Genomic DNA, 24,769 nt, shown 5'->3' on the forward strand with positions numbered 1-24,769 from the left:
AAATTTCTGGGGCACAACATAGTGATTCAATAGTTGTATACATTAAAAAATGTTCACCACAATAAATGTAGTTACCATGTGTCACCAAAGTTGTTATAATGTTATTGACTATAACTGTCAATGTTGTCAACTCTCTATGTTGTACTTTTCATACTCTATGATTTATTTATTACTGGAAGTTTTGTACCTCTTAATCCCTTTCACCTATTTCACCCATTCCTCCACCTCTGTCTCTCTGGCAACCACCAGCTTGTTCTCTATTTATAAGTCTATTTCTGGGTTTATGTTTGTTTTATTTTTTAGATTCCACATTTAAGTGAAATCATACGGCATTTATCTTTTTCTGGCTTATTTCAGTTAGCATGCTGTCTTTTAGGTTCACCAATATTGTTATGAATACCAAGATTTCATTCTTTTTTATGACTGAATAATGTTCCACCATATATATATGTATATATACCATATATACATATATATATATTATACACACATACACAGACATATCTTTATCCATTCATCTATTGATGGACACTTGGGTTGTCTACCTATCTTGGCTATTATAAATAATGCTGCAGTAGACATAGGGCGCAAATATCTTTTTGAATTAGTGTTTTCATTTTCTTTGGGTAAATACCCAGTAGTAGAATTACTGAGTCCTATGGTATTTCTATTTTTAATTTTTTGAGGAAGCTTCATACTGTCTTCCATACTAACTGCACCAATTTACACCACCAACACGGTACAAGGGTTCCCTTTTCACCACATCCTCGCCAACATGTTGTTTATTCTTAAATCTTTTATTGTAAAATAAAACCAGATACAGAAAACCACCCAATAAAAATGTATAGATAAAATAAAATAAAACCCCTTCTATGTGCTCTATTCCAAGCATAACCCTCTCTTTCCCACCAAAGTAACTATTATTCATACTTTTTATAAAAATAATTTCCTTGTGTTTCTCTGTAGTTTATTTGTGCCTTTTTAAAAAATAGATTTTATTTATTAGAGAAAGAAGAAGCAGGGGAGAGGAGCAGAAGGAGAGGGAGAAGCAGACTCCCTACTAAGCAGGGAGCCAATGTAGGGCTTGATCCTAGGACTCTGGGATCATGACCTGAGCAGAAGACATGCACTTAATGGACTGAGCCACCCAGGAACCCTCATTGTGTCTTTTTATTTTTTTAAGTTAGGCTTATTGAAGTAAAATTTATATACAGTAAAAACACTCATTTTAGGGAGACAGACATGTGAGTTTTTAATAAATGTATATAGTCATGTAACCAATACACAGTTCCCCCCCAAACTTCCCTCGTGCTCCTCAGTCATCAATTCCTGTAGTTTTGTCTTTTCCAGAGTGTCCTATCAATAGAATTATGAGCCTTTGTGTCATGCTTCCGTCCCTTAGCATCATGCCATGGAGATTCTGCTGTGTTGTTGCATATATCAGTAGTGTGCCTGTTTTTATTGCTGAGTAGTATTCCATTGTATGGATGTGCCACAGTTTATTTAACCATCACCAGTTTTTGGATTGTTTCTGGTTTTTGGCTTTTATGGATGAAAGCACTATAAACCTCATATATATCTTTGTGTAGATGTATGCCTTCAGTTCTCCTGAGTAAATATTTAGGCACTGAATTACTAACTAGTTCATATGATAAACATATTTTTAACTTCATAAGAAACTGCCAAACTATTTTCCAAAGCTACTATGCTATTTTCTGTACCCACCAGTGAAGTATAAAAGTTCCAGTTGTTCCACAACTGCAGCAACATTTTGGATGATCAGTTTATTTAATTTCAGTCATTCAATTAAGTAAGTAGATTCAATTAAGTAAGTAAGTATCTCTTTGTGGCTTTAAATTTGTATTTCCCTGATGACTAATGATGTTGAGCATCTTCTCATGTACATATTTGCCATCTCTACCTCTTTGGTCAGTTCAAATCTATTGTTTATATTTTAAAGATTGTGTTGTGTTTTTAATAAATTGTTAAAAGTTCTTTATGTGTTTGATATATATTCCTTTATCACATATTCTTTTGAAAATATTTTTCCTTCAGTCTGTGACTTGTCTTAATAATCTTTGGAAGAGCAGAAGGTTTAAATTTTGATGTTCAATTTAGCATTTTTTTTCTTTTACAGTTTGGGGTTTTTGTGTTCCATGTAAAAAATGTGTTTTACTCCACTGTCATAAAATTTTCTCCTATACTTTCTTTTCAAAGTTTTACAATTCTAGTTTTTACTTTTAGCAATTTGAGTGGAAATCTATGTAGTGTGAGCTAAGAGGGTCAAGATTCTTTCTCTTCTCTTCTTTCATTTTTTTTTTTTTTGGCAAATACATGTCCAATTGTTCCAGCATAAGTAAATTTCTATGACACCTCTGTTGAAAATTAGCTGACCATGTGTATATGTCTGTTTCTGGATGCTGTAGTCTGTACTCCTGATCTCTATGTCTTTTCTTTTTAAATTTTATTTATTTATTCATGAGAGACAGAGAGACAGAGAGAGAGAGAGAGAGAGAGAGAGAGAGAGAGAGGCAGAGACATAGGCAGAGGGAGAAGCAGGCTTCATGCAGGGAGCCTGACGTGGGACTCGATCCCGGGTCTCCAGGATCATACCCTGAGCTGAAGGTGGCACTAAACTACTGAGCCACCCAGGCTGCCCTGATCTTGTACGTCTTTTTTTGTCAGTGTCACACTGTCTTGATTAACTTTGTAGGAAGACCTGAAATCAGGTAGTAGAAGTCCTTCAACTTTGTTCTTTTTCAAAGTTTTGTGTTTTTTTGTGGGTTTTTTTTGGCTATGCTAGGTCTTTTTATTTTCCATATAAAAATTTAAAATCAGCTTTATCTCTATAAATAATTTATGCACTTATTTGTGTCTCATGAATTTTGCCCATTAAAATTTTTTTTCTTATAAACTTCCGTTAATCTGCAATAGAGATTGGCATACCTTTTCTGTAAAGCTCTGGATAGCAAAGATTTTGGTTTTGCAGGCTATTTTGTCTCTGTCACAATTCAGTGCTGATGTTGGTGTGAAAGCAGCCACAAACAATACATAAACAAATGGATGTACTTATGTTCTTATAACTTTATTTATGGAAAATCGGGAAGTTCAGACTTGACTTACAGACCAGTGGTTTACTAACGTGTGATGTAGGCGTTCTCCCTCTATCCCTTTCTTTTCCTTATAATTTTTCTGTTATAGAACTTGGGCCATTTGACCTGCATACTCTCCCATAGTCTGGGTTTGCGAATTGCTCACTCATGGTTCATTGCAACATGTTTCTCTGTCCTCTGTGCTTTCTGCATGTTGGCAGCTGGAACCAGACAGTTGGCATTTAATTTGATAACATTATTAAGACCATCATGCAGCTGGTAGTCTCTTCTTTCATCAGGAGACATATAATATCTAATAACCTCTCTGTGTAATATTGGTAACTATTGAAACTTAACAGCTAGCACTTACTGGTGGTTTGAACTGTTGTTATCATTATTCTGACTCATGATTCTAGTTCACTTCCCTTGGACTGCAACATAGAAGCATAGTATTAGTATTGCGAGCTTAAGTCATATATTGTTCCCAGGACCTCTTGGTGCTGACTTCTCCCTTTGACTCTCACTTAGGAAAGCATGGTGGAATGTGAGTGAATGAGAATGATGATACATTATAGGGAATATTAATTTTTATATTAAAACATAACCTGCCAACTTTGGAACTTTATTGTTAGAAATAAATTACTTGTCACACACTGTACAATCAACCTAAACAACCAGTAGTAAATCACTATCCTGTTTGGTGCTGCTTAGTTCCTTGATATATGGTGTGCCCACTGTATGCGTGGGGGGCTAGGGGGGTTTGTGTGCGTTTTAATGCTCTATATCCCTCAAAAACTTTGAATAACATTTTATTACTGGGGAATCTGGGTAGTAAAACAAAGTATGAGAGCCAGAGGAATTAGTAATTTGCTGGTGGTAAAGGCTTGTGTTATTTACAAAAGACATATAGCATATAAGGCATAATAGCTGTCTCTTTTATATAAGTCCTAAATTTTGGTGTCTATTGTTTGTAAACTGGACTAAACTCTGTCATTTACATAGTTAACTACAACTTAGCTGTAAGATATTTCCCCAGTGATGACAACAAACAATCTCCCTTTATCTCTTAAAGTCCCTTCAGTAGCTATCTTGCTGCATGACTGCTGAGTAGCATATATTTAGCTTATTTTTTCCATTATTTATTTTATGGTGTGTATATATTTGCTGACTCCTTAAAAGGTAGCAGTTCCAATCAGCGTGTAATGTTTTATCTGTGTGAATTTCTGAGAATGTCTAAACAGTTTTTCTATCCATTTCCCACTTGTTTTCCCAGGCTTTGGACCTGATTTAATTTACATAGTTTCTGGCAAGGGTGCAGGGTGAATGTGTATTTGAATGGAAGTGAGTGAATGCATTACTTTGAACAAAAGTATGCTTTGTGACTGGTAATTTCTGTAAAGCAGTTAGTTATACATAATATATGTTCATAGTTAAAACACTTTGACATATATTTCGAGTATTAGAAGATCTTATGTATAAATAGCCTCTTGTGAAAATAATGATTTAATACTAATTTCTAAAAAAAAAAAAAAACTAATTGCTGATCTCCAGTGGGAGAATAGAACTGGTAAAGAGCCCATATCTGAGTATCTAGTGGGAAAATTATGCTGATGTAGTAGGAGGTTGTTTGTGTTTCTTGAAGGGAAGGGATACATCTCTCATCTAAAAATATTCCTTAAAGCTAATGTAAAATGATTTTTAGCTTACATTTTAAAATACTATATTAAGTTATATATTTGGGTTGTATATGCATATAGAAAGTACTCTAGATTATTTCTTACTAAAGTGAATGTAAGAATCCATGTAGCAAGTTTGGTAAATGACTGGAGATGTTATGAGTACAGTTTCCCCAGACACAACAATGGTATAAAATCATATTAATAAATTCATTGAGGTCAAAGAGATCTGATGAATTTAAAGATGAGACAACCAGAGGAATCCTAATAAAAGCCAGAGGCCTTTTTCAATGCTAAGGTAGCAAATGAAGTCAAATTTATGTTCAGATATTTGATTAGCTTCTCTTTGGCCATTGATATTTATTGAATGTCTCTAAATGGAGAAGTAAACTATAGCAGAGTTAAAATAATAGTATTACGGGCTTCTGTAATAGTATTATAGGTAGTTGTAAATAGGAAAATATCTTAAGTAACATATACGAGGACCCGTAGCATATTATGAGGAATTTTTTTTTTTTTTTTTTAAGTAAGCTCTAAGGGTGCCTGGGTGACTCAGTTGGTTAAGCATCTACCTTCAACTCAGGTTATGATCCCGGTGTCTTGGGATCAAGCTGGGCATTGGGTTCCCTACTCAGTGGGGAGTCTGCTTCTCTTCCCTTTGTCCTTTCCCCTGCTCGTCCTCTCTCTTACTCACTCTCTCTCGCTCTCAGATAAATAAGTAAAATCTTTTAAAAATAAATATGTATATATAAATATATAAACACTGTGCCCAATATGGGGCTTGAACTCACAACTCTGAGATCGAGAGTCACACGTACTCTACTAATTGAGCCAGCCAGGTGCCTCTGTTTTTCTGTTTTTTAACTACAAGGCTTTTTTTCTGATATAGCCTATGTCATCTCTCAATTTCATTGTCAATTTAGTTTCTTCAGTAATATTTGAAAGATATGCTAAAAACCACAGTTGCCATATTTTAAGCTTATCTGTGCTTATAGATGTTACAGGTTTTTAAAAAAAGTTGAGTGAAGTATTTTGTGCAATTATGAACCCATGGACAGTTAAGACACTGTTCTTTAAAACTATCTATAAATCTCCTATGTTACAAAGGATCATAATTCTTTGCTTAGTAATATGAATGAATCATTCATCCTTTTGAGACCTGACTAAATTAGAAACAGTCCTCTCCTCTTGGTACCAGAGGATAGTAGATAGCTTGTGTGAGGATGGAGCCTCTCTGGTGGCCATTTTATCCCCCAGTCCCATAAATTAGTGGCATTTATTTTGATTTATGGTACCTCTCTAAAATAGGTACCCTCAGCCTTTTTATCTGAGAGAAAATTTTTCTGAATGTTCTCTTTCATAGCACCTTCTAATCTGAACATTACTCTAGAAACAGAAAAAGGCTTTAACATTCTGTATACCAAATTGGTCGTCTGATAGTTCAGCAGCCATAAGGCTAACAGTCTTAAGAACTTTAGTCATTTGATTTCATGATCCTTGTACAGTTAAGACTAATTGATGTGAAAACAATTTATTACATATAGAAATGAGTGTCAGACCCAAAGTTAGGATTTCTAGTCTGATTTTTTATTTTTATTTTATTTTTTTCCTAGCCTGATTTTTAAAATTTAAATATTATTAGTTAACATACAGTACAATATTGGTTTCTGGAGTAGAATTCAGTGATTCATCACTTACATATAACACCCAGTGCTCATCATCACAAGTGCCCTCGTCAGTGTCCATCATCCATCTAGCCCATCCCTCACCCACCTCTCTCTAGCAACCCTCAGTTCTGTCATTAAGAGTTCTTATGGCTTGTGTCCCTCTCCTTTTTTTCTTTTCCCTCTTCCCACATGTTTATCTGTTTTCTTTCCTAAATTCCACGAGTCTTACTTTGAAAATCTGATGCTCAGCTTATTAAGCCGTAACAACCTGTTCCCTACAATGTTGTTTTCAAAAGAATACTCTCCCTTCCTCCTACATTGAATGAAAAAAGCTGCAGTTCTTTTGTCTTTGTCAGAATTAATGTGGTTTTTAAATATCCTGCTTAAAAACCATTAATAGTAATTTTCTCTTTTTAAAGAAAGGGAAATTCCCTTTTTTAAAATATTAGTTCTATGTGTTATCACAGCAGTAACCCAGATAATAAAAATGGACTAATTGTTTATCTTTAAATATATTATAACACTGTTCTTAAAGGAAGAAGACAAAGAACCCACAATTTAAATCCCTGAGATATGTAGGGAAAATTAAAATTTCATTTATTATTCTTACACCAAAATAACATACCTTCCAGTAAAATGTTAAAAATGTATATATAATTATACTTTTTACTTAAGCATTAAATGTAATGAATATAAATATAATTAGAGACTATCTAGAGGCAAAGTAGAAGCATGTTTTGGTTTTAGAGGTAGATAAAAAGACAAATTACAGATTATTCCAGTATTTTCCAGGTTACCCATTCACTTATTGGGTGGTACAAAGATTACAGTCCTTACCCCCATGACACTCACAGTCTAGAACTGAGATGGATGAACATTTATATCCAGTGTGATAAATATAATGAGAGATAGGTACAAGGAAGGTACTGAGAAAGATTGCAGTGGGAGAGATCTGACCTCAGCTGGTAGCATGGGAGGTAGGGGAGACTGAAAAAGCTTCCAGTGGGACAAGTTGTTTCAAATATTTCTAGGTATTCCAAGTGGCATGGGGATGGGAATGGATGTTTCTCATAGAAAAAATATCATGAGCAAGATATAATGGGGGCTGAGCGAGCCTGAAAATTGCAAATAGTTCATTATGACTGGGTATTAGTAATGGCAGAGGGAGTACCTGCCTGCACCTGGTAAGAAGGCCCTAGAATAGGGTGTGTGTGTGTGTGTATGTGTGTGTGTGTGTGTGTGTGTGTGAGTGGGGGGGGGGGCAGAGAAAGAGAGAGAGCAAGCGCCAGAGAGATGGGAACAGGAGAACGAGGAAGAAGAGAGAGAAGGGGAGACAGACATAGAAAGAATATGAGAAAAGTAACTACCGCCCTGGTAAGCAGTAGTAGATCAGTAGAGGTGGAATGGATTAAGGAATTCAAAAATAAGAGAAAGAGCAAGTGTTTTGCCACTTTGAGGTCTTTGAAGGACATAGGTTTATCCTGAAACAAAGTTGGGGAAATTATGTGAATGAGAATAGTAGGAATTGTAATGCTTGAGTCCATTTTCTCTAAAGACTCTGATTAAAATACACAAGTCTGATACTATAGGAAATAATCAGCTATCAGTGCAAGAGCATAACATGGGGATTTGAGGTTAAGTCACCTCCAGCACTTGCCATTTTTTTGCCTCCTTTCAGAACATTTTCAGATTTCCAGCTTCTAAATGTGAAAAGTTCTTTAGGGTGCAGACCTCTAAACTTTTTTCTCTGCTTCATTTTGTCTCCTCTAGACAGCCTCATTTGACATATCCTATTTGACATCTCCACTGAGATCTAAAAGGTGTCTCAAATTAACATGTCCAAAAAGAACTCTTGATTTGCCCCCTAAACTGGTCCTTCTGCAACTTTTCCCATGTCAGTCAATGGCAATTCTGTTCATTCTGAAACTCAGGCCAGAACCCTTGGAGTTACTGTCTGTATAGATAGACTTTATTTTTGAGAATAATTTTAGATATACAGAACAATTGAGCAGATAGTACAGAGATTTCCCATATAAGCCCCAACCCAACACAGTGTTTTATTAATATTATTAACATCTTGCATTAGTGTGGTACATTTGTTGTAATTAATGAACCAATATTGATAGATTATTTTGAGTAAAGCCCATAGTTTACATTAGTTCATTCTTTATTGTACAATTCTATGGATTTTGACAGATTCATAATGTCATGTATCTGCCATGACATACAGAATAGTTTCACCACCCTAAAAATCCCCTATGCTCCATGTATTCATCCCTTTGCCCCTATCCTGAACCCCCTGAATTTTTAACTTTCTCTATAGTTTTGCCTTTTCCAGAATATTAGATAGTTAAGATTGTATAGTATGTAACCTTGGCTTTTTCCATTTAGCAGTATGCATTCTCCCCACCATGCATTGTTTTTTCAGTTTTAGCTATGCTAATAGGTGCATATCTCATTTTTTAGAATTTGCAGCTTCCTAATGACATATGATGCTGACCTTTTTTTCATATATTTGCTATCTGTGTATCTTCGTTAGGGAGGTGACTGTTCAAATCTTTTGCCCATTTTTTAATTTGGGCTGGTTTTTTTTCCTTTTTGTTGAGTTTTAAAGATTTAGGTATTTTAGATACAAGTCCTCTTGCCAAATATGTGTTTTGCAAATATTTTCTCCCACACTGTGGCTTATCTTTTATCCTCTTAATAGTGTCTTTTGTAGAATAGGAGTTTTTAATTTTAATGGAGTCCAACTAAATAATTTTTTCTTTTGTAGATCACACTTTTGGTATTGTATCTAAAAACCCATCACCAAACCCAAGTTCACTTAGATTCTCTCCCATGTTGTCTTCTAGAAGTTTTATAGTTTAGTGTTTTACATTTAGATCTATGATCATCTTTGAGTTAATTTTGGTAAAAAGTGTAAAGAGGTTCATTTTTTTTCTATGTCAATATTTGGCTGTTCTAGCACCATTTGTTGACCCATTTTTGCTTCTTCATCAGAGATCAGGTGACTTGTATTTGTGTGGGTCAGTTCTGGGCTCTCTGTTCTAGTTCATTAACCTATTTGTCTATTCCTTCACCAATAGGACTTGGTCTTAATTACTATATAGCTTTACAAATCTTGAAGTCAGGTAACGTCAGTCCTCTTACTTTGTTCTTCTTCTCTATTGTGTTATTCTCTGTCTTTTGCCTTTCCATATAAACTTTAGAATCAGTTTTGAATATCCACAAAATATCTTGTTAGAGCTTTGTTTGGGATTGTGCTTAATCTGTAGATCTCATTGGGAAGAATTGGCATCTTAACGCTATTGAGCCTTCCTCTCCAGGAACATGGACTGTATTTATTGAGATCTCCGTTGATTTCTTTCATCAGAGTTTTATAGTTTTCCTTATATAGATCCTTACATATTTTTGTTAGGTTTATGCCTAAGTATTTCTTTTTGTTTGTTTGTTTGTTTTTTTGAAAGTATTTCAATTTTTTATGCAAATATAAATGGTGTTGTCTTTTATATTTCAAATTACAATTGTTCATTGCTGGTATACAAGAAAGCATTTGACTTTTGTATATTAAGCTTGTATGTATCCTGTAACCTTGCTATATAACTTCTTTATTAGTTTTAGTATACCCAGTTCTCATACCCTAAATTAATATATCAACAAATTCTGGCAGTTCTTTCTTACAAATATATCCAAAATCTGTCATTGCTCACCACTTCTGCTATACTACCATTACTCTGGTGTAAGCTAGTATCATCTCACCCCTTATACAATTGCATCCTATGCAGTAGTCCTCCTTTATATCATTTACCACACTTATTGCTACTTAATATATTATATATTTGGTTGTCCTTGATTGTTTCCTATCTTCCTTTCTCTACTAGAAAATAACCTCCATGAAAGCAGGAACTTTGCTCTTAAATGCTGTTGTCTTAGTGTCTAGCTTGGTACCTAGTACTTGGTCTTAAATAAGTATTTATTGAATGAATGAATGAGCTTTCTTAGACTTTCCAGTTCCTATAGCAGACACTTGCTAAATAACATGTTAAAGAACATAAGGATATGCTACAAGAAATAGTCCAAAAGTCTCAAAAGAAAATTCGAATGGCTGCAAAATCCATCCACTTGCAAAATTTATCACTGTTTCCCACACTTTACACTGTAACTGTGTATGTTATCTGCAGAATAGAGAACACTCACATGTCTGAAGAGGCACTCCACCAATGCTATGAATAGCCTTACTTTAAATTTTTTTTTCATTTGTATCTTCCTCACCTCTCCCTCCAATCACCTTTCAGCCACAAAATTTCATCTTTGAGTTAATTTTGGTAAAAAGTGTAATTAGTGTTTTTGGGAAAGGACTTACATTAATGGTGGAGCAAAGGATTATCAGAACTAATTGAGTTCCCTTTATAGGACATTTCTAAAGATGTTCTTAGGTATAAGATTCAATCCTGAAGTGTTACATATTTTTTTGAAGGATGCTTCATTATTTCCCTGTAATCAAAAGATACTTCTTCTCTCCAAAGCTGTATTCTGTATTACAAATGCATTTAATGATGATTATTTTATTTGAGGCCTGAAATCTAATAACTGGCAAAATAATTTCTGTCATTTGGCCTCCTTGCATATCAAAATGATGCATGTCCTCATACTACCTCTGTTAAAAGTCTGTTGCTGGTGAAACCCCCAATTTCAGCAGTGTCTTAAAACTGACACAGCACTTTTTCTCTTAGCCTCAAAAAAAAAAAAAAAAAGGAACAACAACTTGCAGTTTATTTTGCAGAATGGCTTCCCACTTTGGTGAATGGCCACACAGGCAGTTAATTATTCTAATCCAACCTTGGGACTTTGGCTGCCTTGATATTTCTGTTTGTTTATTTGTTTTTTTAAACTAGGAAAGCATTGGAATGATTTCCAAAGAAGTGGTCCATTATCCTTGAAACTTTTCTTTAGGATTGAGTCTCTGGATGAATAAGGTTTTTTGATACCTAGGGCACCAATTTCGTTTTGCCTTGTGTTCAGAGTTGCATTACGATGTGTTGTCCCAATATATCATAATGAGGCAGATCAAGGAATATTTAATTGCTAAGGCTACAGTGTGTACCAGCTTGGCCACATTGAGGAGCATAGCAGGAGATACTGTTTTCTGTGGGTTGAAATTAATAATAATCTTAACCCATGATGCATTTTATAACATTTAAGTTAAAAATCATGTTGTTTTCAACTTGCTTGTCCTCTGTACAAATCTTCAGAAATCACTTTGTTTCTGTTACAGGATCATTATAAAATGAACGGCTAAGATTTATTGAAGGCATTTACATAGCTTGGAGGAAGGGCAGTAGCCAGATAATGTTACCTATGTGTTTGCCTCAGGCTTTTTCAAGTAAGCTTTATTAAACTTTGGAATTACTCTCTATTCAGTATGTTGAGCTCCTTTCCAAACAGTTATGAGAAGGAAAGCCTGTTATAAACATCAACTGCTATTACTGCTGATCAGCAACTATAATTATTACTGATTCCTTTCTTTAGGTTTTTCCTTTGAAATATAATGGATTTGAGAACCTGAGCTTCTTATTATGAATACATAGGTTTTGTTTTCCATATATGGATTTCTATTTGAGTAGAAACTATAAATTTTATTATCTAAGTTATTTTAGAGTTGTGTGATGAAGCATCTCTACAGTATATTTCCAGAGAACTGGCTTTAAAAATTTTTACATGAGGTTTCTGAATTAAGACTTCAAGCTGTCAGCTTGTTAGAAGTTAAGTGAGATGATAGTATTTTAGTGGTGCTTCATTGCCCTTAGAATCTTTACAATTGGGTGTGATTTTTAAAGTAGGACTTTGGAACCTTTTGTGGTGTTCTTGCTATTAGGTTGAGAAAGTATAATCTGTTGACTTAAAGGCAGAGTAAATATTTTTAGGAGTTTATTGGTGTCCCATAAAGGAAAGAATAAGAACTGTCTTGATTAGGGAAACGTGATGACATTACTTTAAACATATGTTAAAGACAGATCAGAAAAGTTCCCAAACAGGAGTATTTGTAAGACTTCTCTAGCATGCTTTCAGTAACAGAAGCAGATACACCATTTTATTGTGTAATTACTGAGAAAAATTCACTGGTAGTTTTCCCTACACACAACCAAATAGAATAAACAGAGCTCTGAAATGGGAACTTCCATTTCATTTTTGACAGTGTTTCCCTCAACTCTGAAGACAAAACCCCTTTTACAACTCTGAGCTCATTTTCAAATATTAGGGTTTCCCACATGGGTGTTCTAAGTAAATTTGAAAATGTCTTGCTGTTTATATTAAAGAACTCTGGAGACAAATATCAATGAGATGGAAATTTCTATCCTAAAGTTTAGCATATGGTCTAGAATTCCCAGACAGTTTACCTTAGAAAAACACACACACACACACGCGTGCACATGTGCATGCACGCACACATGTTTCTGATTTAAACAGTATCTTAAGAAATGGAAATGTAAAAGATGCCTTCATAGGTTTTTTTTTTTTCCTTCTATCTGTGTCGAACCCTTGTCATACACTGCCAGCTAGGGATGTTTGAAGAAACTTATTTTTTTTTAAGTATTTTAATTTCAGTTTCAGGTGTACCGTATAGTGATTCAGCACTTTCATATATCACCCAGTGCTCATCATAGCTCATTAAGTGTATTCCTTAATCCCCATCACCTATTTTACCCAACCCCCATCCGCACCCTCTGGTAACCATCAGTTCTCTATAATTAAGAGAGTTTCTTGGTTTGTCTTTCTCTCTTTTCTTCCCCCTTGCTTGTTTGTTTTGTTTCTTAAATTCCATGTAGGAGTGAAATCATATGGTATTTGTCTTTCTCTGACTGACTTACTTTGCTTAGCATTATACTCTAGCTCCAACCATGTTGCAAATGGCAAGATTTCATTCCTTTTATGGCTGAATAATATTCCATTATGTGTGTGTGTGTCTGTGTGTGTATAATGTGTATGTATATACATATATATATACACACATACATACATATATATATATATATACACACACATACACACAACATCTTTATTCATCAGTCAGTGGATGCATCAGTTGCTTCCATATCTTTACTATTGTAAATAATGCTGCAATAAACATAGGGGTGCGTGTTATACTTTTGAGTTACTGTCCCTGTATTCTTTGGGTAAATGCTCAATAGTGCAATTGCTAGATCATAAGGTAGTTCTATTTTTAACTTTTTTTTTTTTAAAGATTTTATTTTTCACGAGAGACAGAGAGAGAGAGAGATGCAGAGACAGAAGTAGGCTCCATGCTGGGAGCCTGACGTGGGACTCAATTCCAGGTCTCCAGGATCAGTCCCTGGGCTGAAGGCGGCGCTAACCCACTGAGCCACCCGGGCTGCCCTATTTTTTAACTTTTTGAGGAACCTCCACACCATTTTCCACAGTGACTGCATCAGTTTTCATTCCTAACAACAGTGAATGAGTGTTTTTTTCACTATATCCTTGCCAACACTTGTTGTTTCTTGTGTTGTTGATCTTAGCCATTCTGACAGGTCTGACATGGTATCTCATTATAGTTTTGATTTGCATTTCCCTGGGGTAAGTGATGACAAATATCTTTTCATGTGTCTGTATGTCACATCATTGGACATCATTGGAAAAATGTCTGATGTATGTCATCATTAGAGAAATGTCTGATCATGTTTTCTGCTCATTTTTTAATTGGATTATTTATTTCTTGGCTGTTGAGTTGGATAAGTGCTTTATATATCTTGGATACTAATCCTTTATCAGATATGTTATTTGTGAATCCCTTCTCCCATTCTGTAGGTTGCCTTTTAGTTATGTTGATTGTTTCCTTCATTGTGCAGAAGATTTTTATTTTGATGTAGTCCCAATATTTTATTTTTCCTTTTGTTTCCCTCACCTCAGGAGACATATCTAGAAAGAAGTTGCCATGACTGATGTCAGAGAGGTTACTGCCTGTTCTTTTCCACGATTTTTATGGTTTCAGGTCTCACATTTAGGTCTTGAATTCATTTTGAATTTATTTTTCTGTATGATGTAAGAAAAGGACCCAGTTTTATTCAAAAGAATATTGCTGCCCAGTTTTGTCAACATCATTTGATGGAGAGACCATCTGTTTTCCATTGGATATTCCTTCCTGGTTTGTTGAAGATTAATTGACCATATAATTGTGGGTTTATTTCTGGACTTTCTGTTCTGTTCCATTGAACTGTGTGTCTGTTTTTGTGCCAGTACCATACTGTTTTTTTTTTTCTTAAGATTTTACTTATTTATTCATGAGAGGCACAGAAAGAATGGCAGAGATATAGGCAGATAGTCCTAATGCAGGACTCAATCCCAGGACCTCAGGATCATGACCTGTGCCAAAGATAGACGCTCAACCACTGAGCCACCCAGGTGCCCCTACCATACTGTTTTGATTGCTACAGCTTTGTAATATGACTTGAAGTCTGGAATTATGATGCTTCCAGCCTTTTTTTTTTTTAATTTTATTTATTTATTCATGAGAGACATAGAGAGAGAGGCAGAGATACAGGCAGAGGGAGAAGCAGGCTCCATGCAGGGAGCCTGATGTGGGACTCAGTCCCGGGATCGCGGGATTATGACCTGAGCCAAAGGCAGACGCTCAACCGCTGAGCCACCAAGGGGGTCTCTGTTTTTCTTTTTGAAGGTTAGTTACTTTAGCTATTCAGGGTCTTTCATGGTCTCATACAAATTTAGGATTACTTGTTCTAGTTCTGTGGAAAATGTTGTTGATATTTTGATAGGGATTGCATTAAGTATGTAGGTTGCTTTGGGTATTATAGACATTTTAACAATGTTTGTTCTCCTAGTCCATGAGCATGGAATATCTTTCCATTTCTTTGTGTCAGCTTCAATTTCTTTTATCAGTGTTTTATAGTTTTTTAGAGTATAGGCCTTTCATCTCTGGTTAGGTTTATTCCTATGTATCTTATTATTTTAGTGCACTTGTAAATGGGATTGTTTTCCTAATTTCTTTCTGATGCTTAATTATTGGTGTATAGAAATGCAACAGATTTCTGTACATTGATTTTGTATCCTGTGACTTTACTGAACTTGTTGATCAGTTCTAGTAGTTTTTGGTGAAGTCTTTTGAGTTTTCTGTGTATAGTATCATGTCATCTGCAAATAGTGAAAGTTTTACTTCTTTATCCATTTACATTCCTTTTATTTATTTTTACTGTCTGATTGCTCTGGCTAGGACTTCCACTTCTATGTTGAATAAAAGTGGTGAGAGTGGACATCCTTGTCTTCCTCCTGACCTTAGGGGAAATGCTCTCAGTTTTTCCCCCTTAAGGATATTAGCTGTGGATATTACATAGATGGTCTTTATTATGTTGAGGTATGTTCCCCCAAACCTGCTTTGTTGAGTTTTTAATCATGAATGGATGTTGTACTTTGTCAATTGCTTTTTCTGTGTCCCTTGAAATAATCATATGGTTCTTATCCTTTCTTTTATTCATGTGATGTATCAATCACTGATGTAATCAATTTGTAAATACTGAACCACTTGCAACCCAGGAGTAATTCCCACTTATGGTGAATGGTTTGTTTAATGTATTATTGAATTCAGTTTGCTAGAGTTTATTGAGAATTTTTGCATCTATATTCATCAGGAATACTGGCCTGTAGTTCTTTTTTCTAGTGGTGTCTTTATCCGATTTTGGTATCAGGATAATACTGGCCTCAGAATGAATTGGGAAGTTTTCCTTCCTTTTTTATTTTTTGGAATAGTTTGAGAATAGGTATTAACTCCCTTGAAATGTTTGGTGGAATTTGCCTGTAAAGCCATCTGGTCCTGGACTTTTGTTTGTTGGGATTTTTTTGATTATTGACTTAATTTCTTTGCTGGTTATCAGTCTGTTCAAATTTTCTATTTCTTCCTGTTTTAGTTTTTGTAGTTTATATGTTTCTAGGAATTTATCTATTTCTACTGGGTGGTCCAATTTATTAGCCTATAATTTTTCACAGTATTCTCTTACGATTGTATATCTGTGGTGCTTGTTATTTCTACTCTTTCATTTGTGATTTTATTTGAGTCCTTTCTCTTTTTTCCTTGATAAGTCTGGCTAGAGGTTTATGAAATGTACTGATTTTTTTCAAAGAACCAGCTCCTGTTTTTATTGATTTGTTCTATTGTTTTTTCCAGTCTCTATATCATTAATTTCTGCTCTATCTTTACTATTCCTTTCCCTCTGCTGGTTTTAAGTTTTGTTGTTCTTTTTCTAGCTCTTTTAGGTACAAGGTTCAGTTGTTTGAGATTTCTCTTGTCTCTTAAAGTAGGCTGTGTTGCTATAACCTTCCCTCCTAGAACAGCTTTTGCTGTATCCCAGAGGTTTTGGAGTGTTGTGTTTTCATTTTCATTTTCATTTGTTTCCATATACTTTTTTATTTCTTTTATTTCCTAGTCAACTCATTCATTGTTTAGTAGCACGTTATTTAACCTCCACCTATTTTTGGCCTTTACAGATTATTTTAAAGAAACTTATTTAAGTTTAGAGTGTCAGTTCCCATCAGTGCTATGCATCGAGGTTTCTGTTTAAAATCTATGGTTGCTCCATCTAAATATCTCTTTCTGAAGTAAATCTCTCATATGAACAGGAATCTGACTAATTGTCATGTGATTCAAAATAGGTAGAAATTACTTTTTAAGGAGAGAGTGGTCCCAATTTGCAAAGTGGCAAACCGGGTATAAGTACTATATAATAATATTTGTATTCAGCGACTACTTGACAGTTTTCAGAACCTTTTCATGAATGCCACCTCATTGATGCTTACAATAATTCTATTTTGTAATTATAGCACTTTTTGTTGAAAAGACTTTTCTTTTGAATTGGTGCTGTACCTTTGTTAAAAATCACCTGACCAAGCTTGTAGCATATTAAGAAGTAATATATATGATATATTAACACAAAGGATGGGGAGGAAATGGAGCTATATAGAAACAAAGGAAATGACATCAGAGAGTAACTTGAAGAAATGAAGAGTACCAGAAGTATTAAATATGTAAGTTAACATTTTTTATCCTTTTTCCTCTTTTTTAAAAGATGTAAGATTGTATAAAGCAATAATTGTAACATTGTATCACTGAGTTTATAATGTATAGACACGAAGTCTATGACCATAATAGCACAAAGGAAGGAGAAAGGAATGAAACTATATTGGAGTCATTTCTATATTTTGTTAGAATTAAGTATTAATCTGAGGTAAATGATGATAAATTAAGATGCATATAATAATCTCTGGAACTACTACTTAGAAACTCAAAAAAAGTACAGTTAAAAAAACACAAGGTAACAAAAAAAAAACACAAGGAAATTAAAATAATGCACTAGAAAATATCTATTTAATAAAAAAGTAAGTGGTAAAAATGAACAGAGAAATGAGAAAGACATGTTATATATAGAAAACAAATAGCAAACTGGCAGATATAAATCAATAATATCAATATTAATTTTAAATATGAATGATGAGGCACTTAGAGTCAAAGGGCAGAAATTGTAAGATTAGATATAAAAACAAGATCCAACTATATGCCCTCTGTAAGAATCACACTTTACATTCAGAAAAATCAATTTTGGAAAAAAAGTGATCTTTTTCTACACTGCTAGCATCTGAATGTGTCCCCCAGATTTCATATGTTGAAATCCTAACCCCCAAAGATGATGATATTAGGAGGTGGGACCTCTAGGAGGTCAAGTCATGAGGGTAGAGTTCTCATAAATAGAATTAGTGCCTTGTAAAGAAGCCCATGAAGATTCCTTGCCTCTTTCAACATGTAAGGACACAGTGAGCTGGCTTTGAAACAGGAAGAGGACCTCTACCAGAATAAGCCCGTGCTGGTACCTTGATCTTGGACTTTCTAGCCTTCAGAACTGAGACATAAATTTCTGTTGGCTAGAAGCTACCAAGTATGTGATATTTTGTAATAACAGCCTGAATGTATTAAAGACCTATACCATTCTCTTTCGTTTCCTTCTGTAATTCCATTTACACATATGTTAAACTGATATTGTACCAAAGGCCTCTGATATACTTTTTATTATTTTTTTATTGGAGTTCAATTTGCCAACATATAGCATATCACCCAGTGCTCATCCCATCAAGTGCCCCTTCAGTGATGTACTTTTTAAAATTGTTTCTCTTTGACTTCAGTTAAGTTTCCTGTGACCTCTTTTCAACTTTACTAAATCCTTTCATTAGTCTGATTCTAGTATATCATTTAGCCTAGTCAATACTTTGAAAATACATATATTTTTAATTTTAGAATGTCTGTTTTCTTTAGACTTCATTTTTCTACTTAAATTTTTATCTTGTTCCTCATCTTGTCTTTTTTCTTCAATACTATAACATATTTATAATGCTTATTTTAAGAGTCTTTAGCTATTCCAAACCATATCGAAGTTTTTCAACAACCTTAGTTTTTCTGAAAGTCTTATGTTGATTTTTTGCTCTTGATTATTAGATACCTTTTCTTGCTTCTTCACATAGCTTAGAATTCACTGTATCCAAATACTGTTTATAAATTAGAAATTGATGTTGATGCTACTCTGTGCTCTCCAGGAGCTTATCCTTGCCTCTCTCTGGCACTTAGGGTCAGGGCCTGACTTTAGTCTAATCAGAAGTCAAGATGAGTCATGGCTGAGTTGCAGCTTTAGTTATCCCAGTTTTCTTCTGGTTTCAGATGTCTTGAGAATGGGATCAGACTTTTCTCTTCAGGGCTTTGTGATGAGAGCTTGCTGGCTATTTCCAAGTCCCTTCCTCTGCTTCTCATGCTGTCACTGAAATGCAGAATAAGTTCCATAAGGGAGAATTGGTGAACTAGAGGGATCTGTGTCCCTCCAGATTTCAGTCCTCCATGCTCATTCATGTATGGCTGTTAAAAGTATTGATGATTTCTCTTTGTCACAGTTGAAGATGCTTGCTCATGACTGACTCCCGCTTCTCACCCCTGTGCCCACACTTAGCAGTTTCCCTCAGGGGTAGAACTGGTTTATCTCTTGGTTTCTACTTACCTGGGAAGGGCTCACTTCTCATTTCCTTTAACCTTCTTTGGGTTTACATTTCTTTTATGTCTTTAAAGAAAAATGTCATATTTTTAAGCAAATTGGGTATTCTTTCTTTATTGTGGTATTAATAGTGGTCTTTGATTTCTTATACATTCTAATTAGAAGTAAAACCTCCTCCTGCTCTGACTTTTGAATAAATAATATTGGGGAAAAAAAGTACACTGCCCTGATGATCATTTCTTACAATTCTTATTTTTAACTTTTTTCACAGTATAGAGTAAGGATCAGCAAACCTTTTCTGAAAGGGCCAACTAAGAAATATTCAGGCTTTATGGACAAAGTGGCAAAATTGAGGCTATTATTATACAGGTAGTTATATGACCATTTCAGATATCCCATTTAAAGATCTAGAGACCAATCTTAGCTCAAGGGCCATTAAAAAGCAGATGACTGTAGTTGCCAAGTTCTGGCATAGAGACAAGTGATAAAATAATTAAAAGGTTTAATGAACAAAAAGCAAGCAAATATCAGATACTTTTAAGAAATTAAATTCTAGGAAGTTCTTTGGTATACCATCTACCATGATATCTGTAGTAGTAAGTACCACAAGTGATAATCCTGATCTGTCAAGACAAGTTGAACTTTTATTTGGTGTAATAGAATTGCATAATAAACTTTATTTGTCAACGGTGATATTTAGCCATATAAAATCTTTAGTCAAAAAGCCTCACTCATTCATTCTGCCCAGGTATTCTACTAGAATACTGGGCATATTGGGGAATTTTTTTTTTAAACTTTGACATTCAAATGGATGTAATCCAGTGGAAAACAGACACTTAAAAGTATAAATGCAAGGTAGTTCATACCATAATCTAGGTTTGCAAAATGTTTCTCTGTAGGGTAAGGTACATAACTTTGCCTAGAGATTGGGAAAGGTGAAGGGAAGAATTAGGAGAGATGATGGTGCTTTCCTAACTTGAAAAGGAATTAAGACTTCGCCAGGTGGACAGATTTGTACATCCAGTAAGTGTTGCCTGACAGTTATGTTTAACAACTAAAGTATTACCATATTGTTGACTTGACTCACTCAAGGTCATTTTAGAAATGGTTGGACTGTGAGGGGAAAAAAAACATATTCTCTCCTTATACCATTACGTGCCTATGTAAACCTAAATGAGAGGTAGTAGGTAAGCAGCCTTTTGCAACTGTTTTAACAGACCACATTATAAAGTGACAAATTATAAAGTGTGTGTGTGTATGTGAGAGAGACATACTATAAAGTGATTAAGTGATACTTTAGCAAGAATAGTTTAGTTTAAGAAGTTATCCAGAAGTTTACTGCTGCTTTTAAATCCCTGGAATCTCTCCAGTCTCTGCTACAGATTTTTAAAAAAGCATTATGATTATTGTGGTAAGAATACTTGAAAACAGAGACTTTTCTTTTTATTTATTTTATTTATTTTATTTTTTTTAAAGATTTATTTATTTTTTCATGATAGACACATAGAGAGAGAGGTGGAGACACAGGCAGAGGGAGAAGCAGGCTCCATGCAGGGAGCCCGACGTGGGACTCGATCCCGCGACTCCAGGATCGCGCCCTGGGCTGAAGGCAAGCGCCAAACCGCTGAGCCACCCAGGGATCCCCGAAACTTTTCTTTTTAGATTCTATATAGATTTAATAGCTAATCGGATGGGTGAAGAGTGACCATAAGAATTTTTACTTAGAGATGAGAAGTAGAACTCAAGGGGATAAAATACACTTTTGCTAAAGAAGAGTATTGAGCTATTTATGTATTCAGCTGTAGCATGTTAATATGCCAGTTAATCTTTTTCCAATTTCTGGAGAATTGTTTAGTTTAATGATAAAAACAACTGATCATTTTTTATTTGCCTTTTAAAGAAAGCGCCTCTGGAGGTTACATTTTACTGAATTATTGAACACAGGCTTTATTGAGTAGGTAATAAGGATTTTTAGTTTGTGGTAAACAAAAGCAAACAGCACTTTGAAGACCTAGAAACTAGATTTGGTAGATTATTTTCCATAGCAAGCAAACTGAAATCCTTTATAACGTCGATGCCTTGATATATAACTTTACAAGAAAAAAGTTTTCTCTCTACATTTTTCTCTTAGCATCTATTAAGTATCAGAATAAGTAGTGAGAACCATAAAAATATGTGTATTCATATCTAATAATTCCAACTTTGGAAAGACCAAACAGAAACAACTACCTACAGAAGGATCACCATCACATCTTTATTAGTACCCAGCCCCCCACAAGGTCCTGAAAGAACTATTTTCTAGAAATAGGGATATGATTGGGTAAATTTTGAGTCAATAGATATGTGTAGCCATTGAAAAAGTAGTAATTATGAACACCATGTAGAAACATGGAAATGTTTATTATCTATTTTTTAAGAAAGCAAACATGAACACCACATTGTTCTACTCTATGATACTAAGTTAGAAAATTGGAAAATGAATGCTCAGGAGCCACAGGCCATAGGTGCATTGGACACTGTTAGTGCCCCATTCTGTAGGTTCCTGAAAATTGTTTCATGTGTGATGATCAGGAGAGATGGGTAAATACGAAAGAGGACTGAGAGTCAGTAGATGGCTCTTATTTGTAGGATTTTCTATATGAGACAACAACTTCAGTTGTTTACATTTGAGCCTTCAGACATTTCCTTAGCATTATGGATAGAATGTTATTGCCTATTCCTTCTCCAAGATTTTACAGTGTTTGATCTTATTATTAACTGAATGACTATGAATCCTAAATGTACTGTGGTTTATTTTCAGGATAAGGGAGATCTTGAAGGCATCTCGAAAATTGCAAGGTGACCCAGATTTGCCAGTGTCTTTTACCCTGGCCATAGTGGAGTCCGATTCCACAATAGTCTATTACAAACTTACTGACGGATTTATGCTGCCAGACCCTCAGGTCAGTTTTGAGGCAACTACCAGTAAACAGTGAAAAAATGGGAAAATTATGACATGATTTTAAGCGTGAATCAAGTCATTCAGCTTCCTTTGCAACATGAAAATTCAAGAAAATAATGACCTGATTTTCACACCTCAGAAACCTGGCTGTTTTGTTTAAAGTAATATGTTCCTGGTTTCCACAAAGATAATTAGACTTTTTTTTTTTTACTCTTTGGAGAATTTCATAGTTTCTCAGGGTGCCTCCTAAAGACCTGATATTATTTGATAATTAACTGAGGTGAAATGTAAAGGCTTTAACAATTTTAGCCAAAAGAACACTTCTTTAGAAAATGTTAAATTAGTTGACATTTTGACAGGAACCTTTAAATAAAATAAATGTGTTGTGTATAATTTACTTATATACTTTGTTGGTGTATTTGGGATGATTACACTTAAATATCTTTCTGATTTTGCTCTTAAATTCCCTTAATTATTGAGGAAAAAGTCCATCCTGATTTTTTTTTTTTTTTATGTTGCAGAATATTTCCCTTAGAAGATGACACCTGTGCTTCCTGATGCTTACTTTGGGATTGGATTTGAGATCCATCAGCCTGGTTCATCTTTTATCTCAGAGATAGTTAGGGTTGACTTAGCAGGTCCCATTCCATAAGTTTTTCTTCTTGAAAAATGAAACTTTCGCAGATAGAAGAATTTTTTTATTCATAAGTATAGGGTAGTTGCTCTAGAACTTTCTTATCTGGAGACAGTTTAATTATAGTTCTATATAAATTGATGCTTAGGATATGTTCAGAGGGGTGGAACATATGTGTTTCTTCTGTCATTCCCCCACTCATAGCTGCCTCATTGTTCATTGCTGCCACTGCTAACACATTGTTGAGACTGTCACCTTTCTCTAATTCAACCCTCTCAGTGCCTTTTGGCCACTACAGCTAGTCTGCAGTGGCATTTCATGGACACCTGGACACCTGGAGAGTTTGCTCAGTCTGCTTTTAAATCCCCAATAGAAAGTAAGTTTTCTTTCCATTGGTTTTTATGTGGGATTTACTGTTGATTTTAAATCAAAAGTAAAAATATGCTCATCCAGAGTGTAAAATTACATACATGTCTATACAGGGACCAGAGAAGTGCTACCTATTAGTTACTTCCTACCTAAGTAAAGGAGATACTTGACATTCCTTTCCATTCTTATTACCACCACCCTTATTTTTTCAAGTTAGAATATTGCCAGAGAGATAGTGAGGATGGTGTCAGGCTTAAAAAGTCTTTATTAAGTAGACCTAGTTAGTTAGCCCACTTTTGTTAATGCCTCTCAATTATGTTGCCTAAAGTATAAAAAATTATATGCACAAAGATATTCCAAGTGGCATTAGTTGTAATGCCACCTAATTAGGTAGGGGTCAGCAAACTTTTTCTGTAGGGCAGAAAGGAAATATTTTAGCCTTTGCAAACTATATAGTCTCTCTTAAAACTTCTCAAATGTGCTGTTTATAGTACAAAAATAACCAGAGATAATATGTAAATAACTGGGCATGACTGTGTTCTAATAAAACTTTATTTACAAATCCAGGGCCATAGTTTGCCAACCCCTGGCATAAGGAAGTAATTAATAAACAGATACAGATAGCCAAGGAATGATACATAATGTACTCATTAAAAATTAGTAATGAATAAATGAAAAACATGAGAAAACATTTAATTAAAAAAGCAAAATATGAAAATGTATGAATGGGAAGATCATGGCTACAAATAACATACCAAGCATATAATAAAATGCTGACAAAATAAATTACTGTTCTTATAATAGGGTGACAGAGCAATAAATTGATGACTTTGTCTTCAGTATTAAACTTTTTCCTTATTTGTATTTCTTTTATAATGTTTTAAAATAAAAAAGTATCTCAACATCTGTATTAGTCATCTGTCATTGCCTAATATTACCAGAAACTTAGCAACACAGCAACACATATTTACTTTCACAAAGTTGGATTCTTGGGGGGTGGGCTGCAGTCAAGCCAGTCTCCGCTGAGGCTGGCCTCGGCAAGGTCAGCTTCCTCCATGATGTGATTGTTAGCAGCTTTCAGCTCCCTGTGGTCTGTTGGGCTGATGGTCTCAATGTCTAGTGGGCAATTGGCAAGAGGCCATCCTCAGCTCTTTGCCACATGGACCCTGCCAGCACGACTGGTTGATTCCTCAAAGCCAGCCAGGAGACAGTTTCAGCAATGTGGATCTTATAATCTTTTCTTAAATAAGTTTTTTTATTGTGTTTTTTTTTTAAGATTTTATTTATTTATTCATGAGAGACCCATAGAGAAAGGTAGAGACATAGGCAGGGGGAGAA

At 34.7% G+C, this 24,769-nt stretch overlaps 1 protein-coding gene across 1 annotated transcript in view; it reads left to right on the forward strand.

Moving 5' to 3' along the window:
• Positions 1 to 24,337, forward strand: part of TSEN15 (tRNA splicing endonuclease subunit 15) — a 31,111-nt gene extending 6,774 nt beyond the window's left edge. Inside the window, exons 4-5 of the mRNA XM_038542284.1 lie at positions 22,288 to 22,429; positions 22,950 to 24,337. Coding sequence (XP_038398212.1) covers positions 22,288 to 22,429; positions 22,950 to 22,970 — 163 coding nt within the window. The 3' untranslated portion in view covers positions 22,971 to 24,337. The remainder of the gene's footprint in view (positions 1 to 22,287; positions 22,430 to 22,949) is intronic.
• Positions 24,338 to 24,769: the final 432 nt, after the last annotated feature.

This window comes from Canis lupus, chromosome 7 (assembly GCF_011100685.1).
Source record: "Canis lupus familiaris isolate Mischka breed German Shepherd chromosome 7, alternate assembly UU_Cfam_GSD_1.0, whole genome shotgun sequence".
NCBI lineage: Eukaryota > Metazoa > Chordata > Mammalia > Carnivora > Canidae > Canis > Canis lupus.